Genomic DNA, 20,770 nt, shown 5'->3' with positions numbered 1-20,770 from the left:
AGACCTGGGAACTCAGTGCAGGGATGGTGGGAATCCCTCATAATAGGCACAGCAGGAGTACAGACCTAGGAACTCAGCACAGGTATGGTGGGAACCCCTCGTAACGGGCACAGCGGGTGTACAGACCTGGGAACTCAGCACAGGGATGGTGGGAATCCCTCATAATAGGCACAGCAGGTGTACAGACCTGGGAACTCAGCACAGGGATGGTGGGAACCCCTCAAAATGGGCACAGCGGGTGTACAGACCTGGGAACTTAGCACAGGGGTGGTGGCAATCCCTCATAATGGGCACAGCAGGTGTGCAGACCCAGGAAGTCAGCGCAGGGATGGTGGGAACCCCTCATAATGGGCACAGCAGGTGTACAGAGCTGGGAACTCAGTGCAGGGATGGTGGGAACCCCTCATAATAGGCACAGCAGGTGTACAGAGCTGGGAACTCAGTGCAGGGATGGTGGGAATCCCTCATAATAGGCACAGCAGGTGTACAGACCCGGGAACTCAGCACAGGGATGGTGGGAACCCCTCGTAACGGGCACAGCGGGTGTACAGACCTGGGAACTCAGCACAGGGATGGTGGGAACCCCTCAAAATGGGCACAGCGGGTGTACAGACCTGGGAACTTAGCACAGGGGTGGTGGGAATCCCTCATAATGGGCACAGCAGGTGTGCAGACCCAGGAAGTCAGCGCAGGGATGGTGGGAACCCCTCATAATGGGCACAGCAGGTGTACAGAGCTGGTAACCAAGTGCAGGGACAGTGTGAACCCCTTGTGCCGGAAATGGCAGATGTGCAACCCCAGAAATCCAGTGCAGAAATCTCATACATGAACTCGCCAGCAGCTTTTAGTTGAACTGGCCCTTTAAATAGGCCTAATGCGTTTATGCTATTGGCCAGGAAGGCTTTAACCCCTGCAATTGCCAAGTGCTGTCACATGACTGGGTGTTATCCCAGAGGAGGAACAGGGAGGCAGCAACTTGCGTGTAACATTTAACCCTTTGTAAGGGAAGACAAGTGTCTCTGTTTTGTGTTGTACATGATCTGCAGTTGTGTGATGTGATCCCTCTTTCGGGGTTGTCGATATTTTCAGTTTATTGTTCTATTTCACCTTTGTCTTACACACAGAGAGGCGGAGAGATGAGAGGCTGGCGCTTTATTACCCAGACAGCCACGGGATAAAGTCCCATCAGATCAGATCAGGAAGACGACATGTGGAGACAAGTCCTTGAGAACGGCAGGTAAGGAGAAAGACAATGCAACAATCTACAGGAAGATCCACTTGTTACATTGTAGTCTGTGGCTTTCTTCTTATATATAAATCCATATTAATATCCCCTAGAGATGTACATTGCACAGTTCATGGTTCTGGAAGAGGACGATTCTCCGTCAGGTTCATCCGCTCCCAACCTCCATCATTTTTGGAGTAGAGGAGGACAAACAGTATATCCCCCTATGCATTTTTATTCACTTTGGCCCCTGGGGGGAAAGGGGTGTTAGGGGAGCCTCTTAATCCCTGTACAGCAGCATTTAGACTGGGGGAGGAAGGCGCAGTACTTGGCGAACGGTTTAGGAGATATTTACCATATACGCTTGCGCCGTTTCTTCAGCAGTATGCCACGTCCGGCGGATCCCGCACTCCGGCCAATCACATCGCTGGAACCCGCAAACACGGGAATAACTCCGGGAGATGTGTCACCAGTCACAGCGGTTTGTGGTTTGTGATCTAAGGTAAGTATTTAAAAATGAGCTAGTATGTGATGCATACTAGCTCATTATGCCTTTTGTCTTTTTTTTTTTTTTTTTATCGGTTTTACAACCACTTTAGAGTGGAAGTAAACCCTGTAAAGCAAAAGCATAATGCATAGTAGCCCATTATGTTGCACTTACCTGCAAACGAAGCCCGCGATGTCCCGGCTGGTGGCCGCATCCATCTTCGCCCCTCTTCCTTCCGGGCCCGTGGACTCTGTGACTGGCCAGAATCGCATGACGTCACATGTGCGCAGGAGCCACCGGTCGCAGCACGGGCTCTTTAGAAATGGCACAATCATACCCTTTCTACGGTGCACATGCGTCAATGACGTTTGTGCAAGAATATATGGTTAATATCTCCTAAACTGTGCAGGTTTAGGAGATATTTCCAGTACCTATGTAGGTAAAAGTGGTGTAACTAGGTTTACAACTACTTTAACTGCAATGGAGAAAAGTCAGATCCCCCCCCCCCCCCAATTTGTTGAAGGAGAAGCAGCACAAGGAGCCAATCAGTTGTGCTTCAAGGAAGGTGCATGCTGATAGAAGGAGAGGGCAGAGTGACAGAGAGATGAGCTCACGAGCCTGCTGCTTCTCCTTATTTTTTTCCCATCCAGTCACAGTGTGAGGAAGGGACAAGACTGGTAAGGGTTACTGAGAAGAAAGATCAGTTCTCCAAACTGGCTGTGGCATTTGGCAGAGGTGTGTAAATCTCAGGACTCTCAGACTATGGCATCTCTCTCATCTCTCTAATTGGGCGACTATGTGGAAGATGAGGTTTAATGTTGATAAATGTAAAGTTATGCACTTGGGGGCTAAGAATATGCATCATACATACTAGGGGGAGTACAACTGGGGGGATCCATAGTGGAGAAGGATCTGGGGGTTTTGGTAGATTATAAGTTCAATAATAACACGCAATGCCAAGCCGCGGTTTCCAAAGTCCTTTCCTGTATTAGGAGAGGTATGGACTCCATAGGGAGAGATATAATTTTGCCCCCCTGTACAAATCATTAGTAAGGCCTCATCTGGAATATGCAGTTCAGTTTTGGGCTCCGGTTCTCAAAAGGATATTGGGGAACTGGAGAAAGTGCAGAGAAGGGCAACCAAACTGATAAGAGGCATGGAGGAGCTCAGCTATGAGGAGAGATTAGAGGAACTCTCTTGATAAGAGGAAATTGAGGGGGGATATGATCAACATTTACAAATATAAGGTGTCCATATAGTGAACTTGGTGTTGAGTTATTCACTTTACAGTCAACAAAGAGGACAAGGGGGCACTCTTTACGTCTAGAGGAAAAGAGATTTCATCTTCAAATACGGAAAGGTTTCTTCACAGTAAGAGCTGTGAAAATGTGGAATAGACTCCCTCCAGAGGTGGTTCTGGCAGGCTCAGTAGATTGCTTTAAAGTGGTGTTGCCACCAAAAAATTAAAACTACTTAAAATTCGTAAAAAAAATCAAAAAAAAAATAATTGGCAAAAAAAAAAAATTTTTACTCACCTCTAAATACCGGTTGCTAGGGGGTCCCTCGTAATCTGCCTTCTTCATTGCCCGGGCTGGTGACATCACTTCCCCTCGCGCCGCACATTCACCTGGGACCTGTCATGTGCCCACAGTATGCATGACGGCGCCGCGAGCGGAGCGGGGAGCGAGGGGGGGGCTTCGTTCCCCCGCATCGCTGGACCCTGGGGCAGGTAAGTGTCCGATTATTAAAAGCCAGCAGCTGCAGTATTTGTAGCTGCTGACTTTTTTTTTTTTTTTAGGGGGTACCCCACTTTAAGAAAGGCCTGGATTATTTCCTAAGTGTACATAATATAACTGGGTACTAACATTTATAGGTAAAGTTGATCCGGGGGATCAGGAAGGATTTTTTTCCCCTGCCTTAGCAAATTAGATCATGCTCTGCTGGGGTTTTTCGCCTTCCTCTGGATCAACTGTGGGTATAGAATTGGGTATATGGGATTGTATGATATTATTTTTCTTTTATTTTTTTGTGGTTGAACTGAATGGACTTGTGTGTTCAACCTGACTAACTATGTAGCTATATGGCTTTTATCTGTGTATTTTCTGATTTCCTGGCATTCAGTTTCCAGTAATTATAACTGTTCTGAGAAAATTCTCTATTCCTTTCAAATTCTATTAGGTCTGAAAATTTTAATAAGAAAATAAAATAAAAAAATTAGGCCCCTATCACACGGACTGAAAAACTGACGGACCCGATGGGACCCTCCAGTCTTACCTATGGAGTGGCAGATATCTGATGGTTTAATAATCCTGCATCCTGCATAATCCTGCACAAGAGAACTATAATATAATTATATAATTGGGGGAGAGCGAGCCCCTAAAACAAGAGGAATACGACTTTGGGTCCAATTTTTAGAGGCAGTTCTCTGTTAGCCCAAGTAACCTTGGTGGTCCCCTTCAGGATTTCCTTCATCATGCACAAGTGCTTTATAGCAATATCAATGGCTTAATATTTATGACAGCAATTTTATCTAAGGCAAAGCACTAAAACATGGCCTGTTTGGGAGGGTACCTGGGAACCGAGGTTGGGAACCACTGATCACCCAGATTGGGTGTGGGAAGACTGAGTCAGATGGAAGAGGGACCCTACCAGTTTGCCTAGTTTGGTGCCTAGGCAAGAGGAAGCATCCCTCTGCTGTCACCAATTGTGACGGATCCCATCCCACACTCCGCTTGAGTGCTTCCGTCAGTACACTGCTTCATCCAATCTAGACCTTCAAATATCAGATATTATAGCACATATATTGTAACTAAGAACCAGGCGAGACTAGCTCAGTTACATAGCTTGAACATGGAATGATTTATTGAACAAATATACAGATTTTTTATACATTTTTTTTAACACAAGGTAACGAGGTAGGGCTGACTGATGGCTACTCCCCCCTCCCCCCCCCAGCAACTAATTAGCTGACAATGATATCATTAACATGTTAATTAACGCAGCACTTAAAGCAGCCTGGGTGACCAACAAGGGTGAAGCTTAAACAGACAATAGCAGGCGCCCTCCGTAGCAAACTGTCCGGCTCCAGAGGCCAATGTGGCCGGCTCTTTCAATGAACATGTATAGATCAGAATTAAACAAACTAAGAATAGTCTTTGGGCAAATCCAAGAAAACGGTCTCTCAAAAATGTTAGAAAAAGAGAAATATAGCAATAACAAATATCAGGGTGAATGTGGGCAGAAAAGGTCCCTGCAGCCAGTGTCCATGACAGGGTAAATACTGGACAATAAATTGTAAAGTAAAGGGATAAAGTGGTGCTTGTTGGGGTTGCTGGTAAAGCAGTTAGACTGACAAACCAGATGAGCACCACTTTATCCCTTACCTTTACAATATGTTGTCCAGTATTCACCCTATTTACTGGCATTTAATCCCTGATGAAGGGTGAGTGAGCCCCCTAAGCGTGTTGGCTTTTTCTTCAGACTTAATCTTGTATGCAATAAAGATTTACTGGGCTCGGATTATATCTTTGGCACCTCATCTTCATAATCTTATCCTTCATGTATTCATGGAACGCGGAACTTGTCCCTGCTGGTACTCTTCCTTAAAATCCATAAAACCATTTACATAAAATCTATTCTCTATGTCCCTCTAAACTGTCCGCTTCTCCTTTTTATAGTAAGTGATGTCAACTGAATTGATGTTTATACAGTTTTATGTAAATGATTTCACTCTGTTCCTTAACAGGTCGGCCTTCGATGAGCACTGGCCGTACAGCGCTCTGGTTCCAGCTGGGATCGGCGGAGCCGCACTTTGCTGGCTATTATGTGGAGGCAAAAGGAAGACTATAGACATGGGGGATGGATGGTGGGGACACGGAGAGAAACCCACCGAGAGGGAGGACAGCAGAATCAGTCCATTCAAGGTGGAGGCATCCGAAGATGTTATAAAGGTAATACATGAAACAACTAATAGAAAATGGCTTTATTGGGCTTCATAAGTGGGAAATCAGTACAAAGTATTGTAATTGATGATTGTGGGAGCAGTCCAGTTTGGATGGAATGGCTGAATTTAAGACAGGGTGGAAGCTATGACAGGATGAAACCTTCTGATAAACATGTTTTTCAAGTTATAGTACATTTCTGACATATATCGTTTGCAGAACTTCCAGTTCCGTGTCAAGTCAGCATAGGCATTAACTCAGAGACAGGTGCTCTGGAAATTCCAATAAATATATATATATATATATATATATATATATATATATATATATATATATATATATATATATATATATATATATATATATATATATATATATATATATATATATATATATATATATATATATATATATATATATATATATATATATATATATATTAATAAAAAAATAAATAAAAATATATATATATATATATATATATATATATACATACATACATACATACATACATACATACATACATACATGTTCTGCAAACTGGATAGGATAGCTGGTGCACAAAAGTGAGAAACCGCAAAACTAAACTGCAAAGTGTGCAGGAAAATTTTAACAGTAAATGTTATACGCTGTTCTTAGAAGTATTTTATAAAAATTGTTTCCTTTGTAATGTGTTGGTGACGCAACTGTGAATATATTGCCTGTGACGTAATTGCAAGTTATATGTATGCTGTCCAAACCTAGAGTTGGGGCATTCGATTACCTGGCGTGAGCTGAAATCGAGTGTCATGCCTGCCGGTGTAAATTAAAAGTGTGTTTTCCTTTAAAGTCTGTGTCCGGAAGTTATACCTGTTTATCTCCCGCTTTATGATAACTTGACAGAAGTTAATTTTCATTATTTTGGCTGAATGAAAGCCCATATCTGATCTGATCAATAGTTTGTGTCTCTGCCCCTCCCACAATGGAGAGATTTCCTGCAGTAGTTTGTGTCTCTGCCCCTCCCACAATGGAGAGATTTCCTGCAGTAGTTTGTGTCTCTGCCCCTCCCACAATGGAGAGATTTCCTGCAGTAGTTTGTGTCTCTGCCCCTCCCACAATGGAGAGATTTCCTGCAGTAGTTTGTGTCTCTGCCCCTCCCACAATGGAGAGATTTCCTGCAGTAGTTTGTGTCTCTGCCCCTCCCACAATGGAGAGATTTCCTGCAGTAGTTTGTGTCTCTGCCCCTCCCACAATGGAGAGATTTCCTGCAGTAGTTTGTGTCTCTGCCCTTCCCACAATGGAGAGATTTCCTGCAGTAGTTTGTGTCTCTGCCCCTCCCACAATGGAGAGATTTCCTGCAGTAGTTTGTCTCTCTGTCCCTCCCACAATGGTGAGATTATGTTTATAATATATATAATGTTTTGGGTGTTAAGTAATCTTCAGGCCTAAAATTTATTTTTTTAACTTGTGTGTAAAAACACAAAAATGGCTCTGGATTAAATGATGAGTCCCTTTAATAAACATGCCGGGCAAACTGTTTACTATCAAATACTGAGAGAGGAAACATCTGACATTCTGCATGCTCTTGAATATGTAGCACCCTTGTCCCTAGAATAGGGCTACAGGTAAATTTTAGTTGTGCTGGGTGGTAGCCAGCCTGGCTAATTTCTAATGTTTAGTGATTACATGACTTGTTTTAATTCAATTCAATTGTGGTTTCTCCCTTTTTGTCAGTGTAGGTGGCACTGTTGCCTTTGACATTAGTATGATGAGCTACAGTACGTTTCAGTTATGGATAAACATACTTTTCTCAGCCAATCATATTTTCTGCGATGCATGCTGGGAATATCTATTTAATGAAAGGAAGTAAGGTGATCAGGGTCAGTCTTCCCGCTCAGGGCTTCGGCCTGGGTGGATGTGTTTACAGTTCCTGGCTGCTAGGCCTGAAGCCTGAGGCTTATCCAGATGGGTGTCGGCTGCTAGGCCTATCTGAGGCCTATCCAGGTATTTGAGTTTATGCAGAGAAAAGCCTTCCAGAGATCTGGAAATGGTTCTAGAGGGATGGAGTTGTAAGGAAGCACCAGAGGGGACTCTTCATGTAGCTGGAGGCTATAAAGTGGCTGGGAGGACTTCAGAGAAAACTCATCCAAGGGAATCTGCATGTGAACTTTGAGTAAACTTCAGTTACTAGAGGAGACAGCCTCTCCTACAAAGTACAGATGTGGTGGTTCAGCTTAGAGGCTATTTTTCCTGAACTGCAGTCTACCTTACCTCACCTTATTTTGTCTAAGGAGTCTGCCAACCTGCCTGTTGCTGACCCTTATTAAGGGTGTCCTGTGCCTGATCCCCTCTTTCCCAAATTTTTCCGGTTTTGAGAAATCACTTTTTTGTTTAAGCATAAAAGTGACTGGCGCCCAATTTCTTTCTTGTTTATCACCCACCATGCCCACAAACATATACCCTGAGAATATACAGTCAGGTCCATAAATATTATAATAATATACACAATTCTAATCTTTTTGGCTCTATACACCACCACAATGGATTTTAAATGAAACAAACAATATGTACTTTACCTGCAGCTTTAATTTGAGGGTATTTACATCCAAATCAGGTGAAAGATGTAGGAATTACAACAGTTTGTATATGTGCCTCACACTTTTTAAGGAACCAAAAGTAATGGGACAATTGGCTGTTAAGCTTTTCCATAGCCAGGTGTGTGTTATTCCCTCATTATCCCATTTACAAGGAGCAGATAAAAGGTCCAGAGTTCATTTCAAGTTTGCTATTTGCATTTGGAATCTGTTGCTGTCAACTCTCAATATGAGATCCAAAGAGCTGTCACTATCAGTGAAGCAAGCCATCATTAGGCTGTAAAAAACAAAACAAACCCATCAGAGAGATAGCAAAAACATTAGGTGTGGCCAAATCAACTGTTTGGAACATCCTTAAAAAAGAACGCCCCGGTGAGCTCAGCAACACCAAAAGACCCGGAAGACCACGGAAAACAACTGTGGTGGATGACCGAAGAATTCTTTCCCTGGTGAAGAAAACACCCTTCACAACAGTTGGCCAGATCAAGAATGCTCTCCAGGAGGTAGGTGTATGTGTTTTATCGTCAACAATTAAGAGAAGACTTGAATATAGAGGGTTCACCACAAGATGAAAACCATTGGTGAGCCTCAAAAACAGGAAGGCCAGATTAGTGTTTGCCAAACAACATCTAAAAAAGCCTTCACAGTTCTGGAGCAACATCCTATGGACAGATGAGACCAAGATCAAATTGTACCAGAGTGATGGGAAGAGAAGAGTATGGAAAAGGAAAGGAACTGCTCGTGATCCAAAGCATACCACCTCATCAGTCAAGCATGGTGGTGGTAGTGTCATGGCGTGGGCATGTATGGCTGCCAATGGAACTGGTTCTCTTGTATTTGACAAAAGCAGCAGGATGAATTCTGAAGTGTTTCAGGCAATATTACTGCTCATATTTAGCAAAATGCTTCAGAACTCATCGGACAGCAATTCACAGTGCAGATGGACAATGACACAAAGCATACAGCGAAAGCAACCAAAGAGTTTTTTAAGGGAAAGAAGTGGAATATTATGCAATGGCCAAGTCAATAACCTGACCTGAATCCGATTAAGCATGTATTTCACTTGCTGAAGACAAAACTGGGTAAAAAGGGAAAATGCCCCAAGAATAAGCAGGAACTGAAGACAGTTGCAGAAGAGGCCTGGCAGAGCATCACCAGGGATGAAACCCAACGTCTGGTGATGTCTATGCATTCCAGACTTCAGGCTGTAATTGACTGCAAAGGATTTGCAACCAAGTATTAAAAAGTGAAAGTTTGATGGATGCTTGTTAATCTGTCCCATTACTTTTGGTCCCTTAAAAAGTGGAAGACACATATACAACTGTTGTAATTCCTACACCATTCACCTGATTTGGACGTAAATACCCTCAACTTAAAGCTGAAAGACTGCAGTTAAAGCACATCTTGTTTGTTTCATTTCAAATCCATTGTGGTGGTGTATAGAGCCAAAAAGATTAGAATTGCATTGATGTCCCAATATTTATGGGCCTGACTGTATTTCAGCCATTCCTATCCTCGGTAGTCACCATAAGACTCCTGGAAAATCGTGGTAGGCGCTACAAATACATAAAGCAAGCATGTGCTTGTTCATGGACTATCTGTCTGACTGGTTGGAAACTTGGTGCTGAGAAATCAATAATAGAGGGAAAAATGTATTTACAATCTAGTCTATTAGAGGGTGCTCTGCAGGGCAGGACTTAGTGTGGTTGGGGCCCCTGGGCTTGAGTCACTTTCGGGCCCTACCTTCTATAGATTACCGTATTTATCAGCGTATAACACACGCCCGAAGTTTAGGAGGGAAGTTTAAGGAAAAAAACTTACATTTAAATGCCCTTCAATGCAGCCTTATCAGTGTTACTGCAGCCTTGCCCATCCATCTGCAGCCTAGCCCAGTGTCATTGCAGCCTTTTCATTGCAGTCTTGAAGTTTAAAAATGGCGCCGCCAAGATACAGAGTCCTGTCTATCTTGGCGGCTCTCGGGTCCTCTCGCAGTCCCGAGCAGAGCCGAGAGTAGCCGAGTGTACTTGGCTTGGCTCACAGTCACGCCCAGTCCCTGTGTTATGTCCATGATAGGGCGGAACTGGGCGTGACTGTGAGCGGAGCCGAGCACACTCGGCTATGTATCTCGGCGGGGTCCGTGGGGCCCCCTATTGGGTGGGGCCCATGGGCTTGAGCCCAGTCAAGCCCAATGGTAAGTCCAGCCCTGGTGCTCTGGTATCCTATTAAACTCTAACGCTGGAAATCCATCCAAGGTTCCGTCCCGGGAACTGATTATAATATGAAATCTGAGTATTATAGGGCTGAAGAGTAAGTACGGAGTTCAGAATCGGTTTGATGAATCTAAGGTTAAAAAAAAAAAAAATTGAATTAAACGAATACTGATATATTTGTTATTTTCCTATTCTAGGACTTTCATGATCGTCTGGACCGCACCCGCTACTTCTCCCCTTTGGAGGACTCCCAGTTCAATTATGGGATGAATAGCGAAACATTGAAGAAGGTGGTCTCATACTGGAGGAATACGTTTGATTGGGGCAAACAGGTGGAAATTATCAATAGATACCCCCACTATACCACTAACATTGAAGGTGCTTTCCTTTTATATTTTTATTATTAGGGGACATATTCTTTCAATGTTGTGAAGATAAAGATTGTTAATGTAGAAACATGGCTGAAAATATGAAGTCTTCAACTTTTAAACATTATAAATGCAAGATGTGCTCACTAGAAAAGGGTAATACATCAGAGTGAACAAAGGACCTATACTGTGTATAGCAATACATTTTTTTTTTTTTTTTTTTTTTAGTAACAGTGTAGATATAGATTTCCTCGCTGTTAAAAGAAAACAATAGACTCTAATAATATAAAACACCCTCAACGCTCCTTCTAGCAATAGACAATGTCACCCTTGCCTTTATTGTACATGTAGCACTTACCCCCGAAGGAGCTGCTGATTATTTTTGGGCTTACCATTACCTTCCGCTTCTCCTTGTTGCACATCTAGGGGATGTCCCGTGGTAGATGGCCCAGTAACTTGAGACTGACAATAGATCCACTTGAATGGATTTTATTTGCAAACTTCAATCATTGAACAGTCTTTTAACTTGGGATCAGAGAGTTGGAAAGGAATTTAGGTACTCTCAATGTCAAAGTCTATAAACGTTAAGGAACTTGCTTACTTTGACTGCATCCAGAGAATAGCCATTCGCAGCTGGATGTACACTCAGGTTGGACAGTCCCTCTCTCACAAGGCCTAGCAACCAACAAGGTGCTTACTCAGGAACAAAGTCTTTGTCACAGACATTGTTGCAGAACACGTAGGAAATTAAGCTGTAGAACACTTGTAGGATACCTGGATCTTTCAGCCTACTTGGCGAATGGCGATATCCACAAGACCGGATTCTCTCGGTTACTTCAGCCCTTCCAGGCTCTTGTTAAGAAAACCCCTGTACCGTAGTGTTCTTCTAAAGAGCCCTCCCCTGAAGTGCTCGAAGTTCAATGGGTCTCTCCCAGACCGGAGACGGCACCCATCCACCTCCAGAATCCTCCTCTAGTTTCCATGCCTTGAGCTAGCCAGCCCCGAGGCATCAAAGTCGGGTGGAACCACACCCCAGGCTATAGCCTTCCTGGGGGCTGGCCAGGAGGACCAGGACCATGTAATCAGCACTTCATACTGGACCAGAACCACGTGACGTCCATATCTTAAATACCCTCTCCCAGAGGGCAGAGCGAGAGGGCCACTCTCACTGACCTGACTCCGAGAAAGAGTAATTTAAGAGCCTGACCAAACCATAGTTCCATGCCTGCCACCAGAGACAGTGCCCCTTGTGGCCAGGCTGAACATCACACAGTCAAGTCAGACTTACACAGAAGTCAAATTTAGATAAATAAACCCAAACCAAACTGTAGTTTGGGTAAAGTTTTAACTTTGAAAAACATATCGCGTGCTCTTCAGGAGCCCAGCGCTACATACATGACATGATGGAGCTCAGAATTTGCAACTTATGTCAAAATTGAAGGTACATTTTTCACTGAAAATAATAAAGTACACAGATGATGAATAATAAAGTGCACATATGGGCCCAAGTCTGTGCTAAGGGATACCGGTGACCTCATGCTCCACCATTTGCATTACTATACCTTGGTTGCCCCTCTGTTTCATGCAGTTTTGTGTTTCCCCTGCAGGACTGAATGTTCATTTCATCCATGTCAAGCCTCCAAACCTCCCTGCTGGACAGAAAGCCATCCCTCTGCTGATGGTTCACGGATGGCCCGGTTCATTTTATGAATTCTATCGGATTATTCCACTTCTGACTGAGCCAGGAAAGCACGGCCTGGACCCCAACTTCACATTTGAGGTCATCTGTCCCTCTATTCCTGGATATGGCTTTTCAGAGGCACCACATACAAAGGGTAAGTTGCTTCTCTGGGTAAAGATGAAGTCTTTGTTATCAGGAATCGTAGAGTAAACCAGATCCAGGTCCACATATCAAATCCATACCACCATCTAAAGCTTGCTTATCTATAAAATGTTGGAGGGTGATTGGGGCAATTGCAGGAAAGCACAATTGTATATCTAAAAATTTCCCTGCACAGGTTTTAATGCCATTGCTGCGGCACGAATCTTCTACAAGCTGATGCTGAGACTGGGATTTAATGAGTTCTATCTGCAAGGAGGAGACTGGGGAAGCCTCATCACCACCACCATGTCCCAGATGAAACCAGAGTAAGTGCACTGGTTATAGTTCTAGAACTTGTGAGTAGGGATGAGCTTCGTGTTTTCGAGTCGAACGCATGTTCGCCTCGAACATCGGTCGTTCGTGCGTTCGCCGAATTCCGAACGTTTGGGCCGTTCGCGGCAAAATTTGTGTGGCCCACAATGCACTGCGATGGCGCAATGCATTGCTGTCTCACGATTGGCCAAGCATGCACTGTGACCCCGCATGCTTGGCCAATCGCAGCGCCAGTAGCGAGGAGAGCAATGGTTGGCCACAGGCATCCTGCCTGTGGCCAATCATAGCTCAGACTGTGTAGTGCACGCCCCACACTATATAAAGCCGCCTTTCAGGCGGCCTCGTGTAGTGTTTGTTAGCATCTGAAGCAGTGGGTGTTCTGTGTACCTTCAACACAGTTACACACCAATCGTTTTTGGCTGATTTACTATTTTGCTCTTGTGTAGTGGTTACTGTCTGTGCCCTGACCGCAGTATACACCACTATATTCACCTCACCTATATAGCTAGTGATCTAGCTTTAATAATAGAGCTTGCAGTCAGTAGTGTTAGTGCGTGCTGTCTGCGTGCTCTGTACCCAATACATACCACTATATACACCTACATAGCTGTTCTCTATTTGAGCCCGATTGTCATTTGCTGGAGTTATTGGAAGTTGTGTGTGCCTCCAGCACAGCACAGTATACATCTGTATATACCCCTTTAACTCTGCTGTTTTCTGGTTATTATCGGCGTGCCCTGACCGCAGTATACACCGTGATATTCACCTCACCTATATAGCTAGTGGTCCATCTTTAACAATAGAGCTTGCAGTCAGTAGTGTCACTCAGGAGATAGTGCGTGCTGTGTGCCTGCTCTGTACCCAGTACATACCGCTATTATCCACCTACATAGCTGTTCTCTATTTGGGCCCGATTGGCATCTGCTGGAGTTATTGGAAGTTGTGTGTGCTTCCAGCACAGCACAGTATACATCTGTATATACCCCTTTAACTCTGCTGTTTTCTTGTTATTGTCTGCGTGCCCTGACCGCAGTATACACCGTGATATTCACCTCACCTATATAGCTAGTGGTCCATCTTTAACAATAGAGCTTGCAGTCAGTAGTGTCACTCACATCTGTATATACCCCTTTAACTCTGCTGTTCTATAAAAAAGGCATCTGCAGGAGTTAGTGGGTGTTGTGTGCCTCCAGCACAATATAAACTACCCAACTACTGTTTTACCCAACTCCCTTCAGGCCATTACCATGTCTGGAAGGCCAGCAAGGAGAGGCAGACAGGCGCGAGCCGATAAAAGAGGGCAAGCAGGCTCTGTGTCTAGAGACAACAGTGCTGGTCGTGGACGCGGTGCATTGTCATCAGCACGTGGCCATGGGACATGCTTGTCCTTCTTTTCTGCAGCTGGACATGTTGAACCGCAACATGCCAACGACTTGGTAGAGTGGATGACCAAGCCCTCTTCATCCTCCTCATCCTCTCTCACCCAGTCTCAGGGTAGTAGAAAAGCAGCTGCCAACACATCGTCGTCCCTCCTCTCAATGTCATCATCAGTGACTCCTTCCCTAGACCCACCACGTCCTCCTGAGGAGTCTCCTGAACTCTTTGAGCACAGTGTTGGGTACATGCTCCAGGAGGATGCCCAGTGTTTGGTGGGCTCTGATGATGACACTCAGCTAGAGGAAGGCAGTAGCGTGAGCACAGAGAGAGGGGATGCTCAAGAAGGACAGCAATCTGGCAGTCATGTTCCACAAGCTGCAGCATACTGCCAGGTTTGCTACAGCGATGAAGAGGGAGGGGATGATGAGGGCACTGACTCCACGTGGGTGCCTGGAAGGAGGGAGGAGGAGGAGGAGGAGGAGGAGGCACATGTCCAACGAGGCAGGATGCCCTCCGGGGGCCAGCTTAGGGGCAGCACACCGACTGAATCACACCGCAGAGCTCCGCCTGCGCAGAGCGCTTCCTCTGCGCAGAGCGCTTCCTCTGCGCGTTATTCTAAAAGTTCTTTGGTGTGGGCCTTTTTTGAGACGAGTGCATCAGATCGCACCGCTGCTATTTGCAACATATGTCTCAAGCGTATCTCACGTGGCCAAAACATCAGCCGCTTGGGCACCACATGCTTGACCAGACATATGTTGACCTGCCATGCAGCTCGTTGGCAAGCATACCTCAAAGACCCACACCAAAGAACAAAGCGGACCTCTCCTTGCTCCTCATCAGCTGGCATCTCCAACCCCACTAGACCTTCAGTCCTCTCTGAAACCTGCTCTGAGAGGAATGAAGGTGTAGAATTAGGTGTGTCACAGCCAAGTGCTTCCGGGAACTCTGCTAGTGGTACATCCACGTCCGATTATAGCAGACAAATGTCCCTGCCCCAGCTGCTGGACCGGCGGAAGAAATTTACTCCCAGCCATCCACATGCCCAGCGGTTGAATGCTAGCTTGGCTAAATTGCTAGCACTTCAACTGCTGCCTTTTCAGTTGGTAGACTCGGCCCCCTTCCGTGAGTTTGTACAATGTGCGGTTCCTCAGTGGCAGGTCCCCAAACGCCACTTTTTCTCACGGAAGGCAATTCCGGCTCTCTACCGGCATGTGGAAGGCAATGTCCTTGCCTCGCTGGACAGGGCGGTCAGTGGTAAGGTGCATATTACCGCTGACTCATGGTCCAGCAGGCATGGACAGGGACATTACCTGTCTTTCACGGCCCATTGGGTCACTCTTCTGGCTGCTGGGAAGGATGCAGGACAAGGTGCAGTAGTATTGGAGGTTGTTCCGCCACCACGCCTCCAAAATGCTACTATTGGTTGTGACACACCTCTCTCCTCCACCCCCTCCTCTTCTTCTTCCTCCATGGCCTCTTCCAGTGCTCTGTCCTCAGAACCAGCGGTGCTCCGTAGGCGTTGCAGGGGCTACGCAAGTATGCAGGCAAAACGATGCCATGCCGTGCTTGCGCTGGTTTGTTTGGGGGACAGGAGCCACACTGGGGCGGATGTTTTGTCAGCTCTGCAGGGGCAGGCCGAGAGGTGGTTGACGCCACGCCAGCTTAAGCCAGGAATGGTGGTTTGCGACAATGGCACCAACCTCCTCTCCGCCCTCCGACAGGGACAACTGACCCATGTGCCCTGTGTAGCTCACGTCCTTAACCTGGTGGTGCAGCGGTTCTTGGGCAGGTACCCCGGCTTACAGGATGTCCTGAAACAGGCCAGGAGAGTCTGTGTGCATTTCCGCCGATCATTTAATGCCTGTGCTCGGCTGGCTGAGCTCCAAAAGGAGTTGAACCTGCCCAAGAACCGCCTTATATGTGACATGCCCACCAGATGGAACTCAACATTGGCCATGCTGCAGCGGCTGCACACGCAGCAGAGGGCCATCAATGAGTACCTGTGCGACTACGGCACCAGGACAGGGTCAGGAGAGCTTGGTTTTTTCTCACCACGCCAGTGGGGCATGATCAGGGATGCATGCACTGTCCTGTCACCGTTTGAGGAGGCCACAAGGATGGTGAGCAGTGACAGTGCATGCATCAGTGACACTATACCTCTTGTCCACCTCTTGGAGCATACGCTGCGTGGAATAATGGACAGGGCACTTGAGGCAGAACAGAGGCAGGAAGAGGAGGACTTCCTTGCCTCTCAAGGCCCCCTTTATCCAGACAGTGTTCCTGCTGTGCCACCCATCACACAGGAAGAGGGTGAGGAGGAGGAAGAGGAGGAGGAGGATGATTGTGTCAGCATGGAGGTGGAGGCTGGCACTCAGCATCAGCAGCAGCAGTCTTATAGGGATGATTTACAGTCCCAAGAAACACGTGGACTTGTACGTGGCTGGGAGGAGGTAGCTGCGGATCATGTTGTCCTTAGTGACCCAGAGGACTCCGGACCGAATGCCTCAGCTAACCTACGCTGCATGGCCTCCCTGATCCTGCAAAGCCTGCGGAAGGATCCTCGTATTCTTCGGATCAAGGAGAGGGACCATTACTGGCTGGCCACTCTCCTTGATCCACGGTACAAGGGTAAGGTTGCCGACCTTATCTTGCCATCGCAGAGGGAGCAGAGGATGAGACATCTCCGGGAGGCCTTGCAGAAAGGTCTGTGCAACGCGTTCCCAGAGACTGGGAGGTCACAAACTCCTGGTCCTGGACAACGTGTTGCTGAGGCATCAGTCAGAAGGAGCGGTGGAGAAGGTGGCCGTCTGACTGATGCTTTCAGACAATTTTTTAGTCCGCAGCCCCAAGGTATGATTGGTTCCAGCACCCATCGCCAGCGTCTAATTTACATGGTGCAGGAATACCTAGGGGCAAGGTCAGACTTGGACACCTTTCCCACTGAAAATCCTCTGGCTTACTGGGTCTTGAGGATGGATCACTGGCCAGAGCTTGCACAGTATGCAATTGAGCTACTGGCCTGTCCTGCATCCAGCGTTCTTTCGGAACGCACCTTCAGTGCTGCTGGTGGCTTCGTTACCGATCACAGGGTGCGCCTGTCCACCGAATCAGTTGATCGACTGACCTTCATCAAGATGAATCAGTCTTGGATCACCCACAGCTACCAAGCACCTGAAGCTGATGTAACCGAATAATTTTTTTTGAAATACCACATCCCTTCAAGACTGCCTATGCTGATGCTGAGTGACTGTCCTGTTATGTTGATTGTCTATCCTCTTCCTCCTCCGCTGATATGTTGGAAGAACATTTTTGGTTCTGGGTGATGCCAGCAGCCCAATTTTTCTGCCCCTGTTTAACAGGGGCGTTTAAGTACAATTTTTGATGCAATGCTTTGCAGCAGGGCTAATTCCTGCAATAAAACTAGAGTGTATGGCAGAGGTTGCAGTGTGATGGCACCAGTGCCTAAGGCCCAATTTTTCTGCCCCTGTTTAACAGGGGCGTTTAAGTACAATTTTTGATGCAATGCTTTGCAGCAGGGCTAATTCCTGCAAAAAAACTAGAGTGTATGGCAGAGGTTGCAGTGTGATGGCACCAGTGCCTAAGGCCCAATTTTTCTGCCCCTGTTTAACAGGGACATGTAATTACAATTCTTGATATAATATTTCACAGGAGGGCCCCTTCCTGTGCCCACCCAGAGTAACTGTGAGGACTTATAGTGTTGTGGCACCAGCACCACAACCACCAAAGGTCAATTTTTCTACCACTGTTCAACAATGGCATGTAATTACAATTCTTGATATAATCGTTCACAGCAGGGCGCTCCAGCGCCCACCAAGAGTCACTTTGAGGGCTTACAATGTTGTTGCAAAACCAACACCTTGTTCCGCCATTTCTGCAGAGCATATAGGGTAGGCCCCTACTTTCAAACATCCAATTTACAAACATCTCCTACTTGCAAACGGAAGGAGACAACAGCAAGTGAGATGAAAAAAGATGGACGACAAAACAAATTATACAGGGGTGATAACCCTTCCCTATGTTTTCCAAAAAGCTTAAAAATATTTTTTTTGACTGGAGCTACACTTTAAAAATGTACCAGTTGAAAATTACAAACAGATTCAACTTAACACAACAAACCTACACAGTCCCAGTCTTGTTTGCACCGCCTGTATACTGCTGTTCTGAGTATATAGGGCCTGGGGGCCACACGCATTTCCTTTTTTTAATATGGGTACGGGGTTCCCCTTAATATGCGTACAAGACCCAAATAGGCTGGTAATGGGCAGGGAGGGCTACCCATGCCATTTTTCTGAATGATTTTCAACCATATTGCAGGAACCAGATATAACATTAAAACCGCAAGCAGTTTTAAATGGTGTTATTTCCGCTTAATGTCATTTTGTGCAGGGACTGTTCTAAACACGGGAAACACGTGGCACTTCACAGGCATACTACAGACACCCACCAGGCACCATATTTAAAGGAATATTTCACTTTTTTTTTTTCACTTTAATCGTCATTAAAATCAGTGCTCCCACCAAAACGGTAGTTTTTAAAACTTTTTTTTGCAGTGACCCATGTCCCCTGAGGCAGGAGGCATGTCGCCAAACCCTTTTTAGGACACTATCTTGCATATTAGCCGTTAAAATTAGCACTTTCCAATTCGAACGTTCGAGTCCCATAGACTTCAATGGGGTTCTAACGTTCGTACCGAACGCGGGGGTCGTTCGCAAGTTCTGGTGCGAACCGAACCGGGGTGTGTTCGGCTCATCCCTACTTGTGAGGTACAAAGCTCTCCTTCATCTAGATTCTTATATGATCCTGCAGATTATAAATTCTGTACTTCATCATCATCAGAGCCTGGCTATATCTCTAGAATTTGTGAGCTATAAAGCTCTCCTTCATCCAGGTCAGCCTTTCTCAACCTTTTACCAAATTACTGTATCTACAACTCATGATACATTAGCGTAATTAACGTAACGGTGGGAAGAATGCTCCTTACACTTGTTGTCATTAGGAAGAATTCCCCCCTTTTACAGATAGCTAAAAAGATCAATGGTGTTTGTAGGAAACATATCCAAGAGACAAATTGCTCATTGCTCAAGAAACCCCTAGAAACCTCTGGAGGAACCTTAGGGAACCATGGGACCCTGGTTGAGAAACCCTGATCTAGGTTCTTATATAAATCTGGAGATTATACTGTAAGTTCTATAGTTTTTATAGACATCAGAGCTGCGTTACAGTTCTAGAGTTTATGAGATATAAAGCTCTCCTTTACGTAAACTCTTATATAAATCAGGAGATCATATGTTCTATAGGTCTTCATCAGAGCCTCTATTTATAGTTCTAGAACTTGTGAGATATAAAGCCTTCTATCATTTTGATTATTGTGTAATCTTGGAGATCATATGTTCTTTAGTAGGGATGGGCGGAACACCCCCCGCTTCGGTTCGCACCAGGACATGTGAACAGACAAAAAATTATATAAATATAAAAGTCTATGGGACACGAACATGAAAAATCAAAAGCGCTCATTTTAACCAGCTGCCGTCATTATACTGTGTTTCATACAGGTTGGCACGTTCCCCGCAAGCCATTATAGCTGTACATCGGGCGTTAAAGCGGGGATAGCAAGCACGTGTGCTGCTGGGTGCCGATGCATGTGGCCGGCAGTTGTGATGACCGCTGGCCACACGTGATCGTGGGCACGAGAGCCAGAACAGGGACGGGTGTGTGTATGTGTGTGTGTGTGTGTGTGTGTGTGTGTGTGTGTGTAAACACACAAATCCCTGTTCTGTGGGGAAAAAGACAGATCGTCTGCTCCTACTAGCTAGCGTACATATTCGCCAGCACACCATGGTTTGACAAATTTTCATCCAAAAGGTTTAATGAAGAGAATCACATCACAAAGAAAAAGTGTAACATTTCGGAGCCGCGCAGGACCCCTTCGTCAGGCGTGATGAAGGGGTCCTGCGCAGCTCCGAAACGTTGCACTTTTCCTTTGTGATGTGATTCTCTTCATTAAACCTTTTGGACGAAAATTTGTCGATCCATGGTGTGCTGGCGAATATGTACGCTTGTTTGATGCTTCCAGGACCCAACTGGTAATCGCTGCAGCACCCGCTACTTTATGAGCCATTGATACCAAGAACTTGTGCGATAGGAATATCGATTTGACTGCTCCTACTACCTAGGAACAGTGATCTGTCATCTCCTCTAGTCAGTCCCATCCCCCTACAGTTAGAACACACATAGCGAACACATTTAACCCCTTGACACTTTGAGCCCAATTTGGTCATTTTCACTTAGGGGTGTACTCACTTTTGTTGCCAGCGGTTTAGATATTAATGGCTGTGTGTAGAGTTATGTTGAGGGGACAGCAAATTTACACTGTTATACAGGCTGTACACTCACTACTTTACATTTTAGCAAAG

The 20,770-nt window shown here is 45.6% G+C and overlaps 1 protein-coding gene across 1 annotated transcript in view; it reads left to right on the top strand.

Annotated features, from left to right (window-relative positions):
* Positions 1-893: 893 nt before the first annotated feature.
* Positions 894-20,770, top strand: part of LOC143986998 (epoxide hydrolase 1-like) — a 32,244-nt gene continuing 12,367 nt past the window's right edge. The window contains exons 1-6 of the mRNA XM_077485435.1: positions 894-999; positions 1,125-1,237; positions 5,458-5,662; positions 10,634-10,814; positions 12,412-12,639; positions 12,823-12,952. Of these exons, the coding sequence (XP_077341561.1) occupies positions 1,209-1,237; positions 5,458-5,662; positions 10,634-10,814; positions 12,412-12,639; positions 12,823-12,952 (773 nt within the window). The 5' untranslated portion in view covers positions 894-999; positions 1,125-1,208. The remainder of the gene's footprint in view (positions 1,000-1,124; positions 1,238-5,457; positions 5,663-10,633; positions 10,815-12,411; positions 12,640-12,822; positions 12,953-20,770) is intronic.

This window comes from Lithobates pipiens, unplaced genomic scaffold, assembly GCF_037356315.1.
Source record: "Lithobates pipiens isolate NorthernLeopardFrog02 unplaced genomic scaffold, aLitPip1_a1.2 Scaffold_18, whole genome shotgun sequence".
In the NCBI taxonomy this organism is placed as follows: Eukaryota; Metazoa; Chordata; class Amphibia; order Anura; family Ranidae; genus Lithobates; species Lithobates pipiens.
Note: the sequence above shows the minus strand (reverse complement) of the source record. Positions and strands in the feature narration are given on the sequence as shown.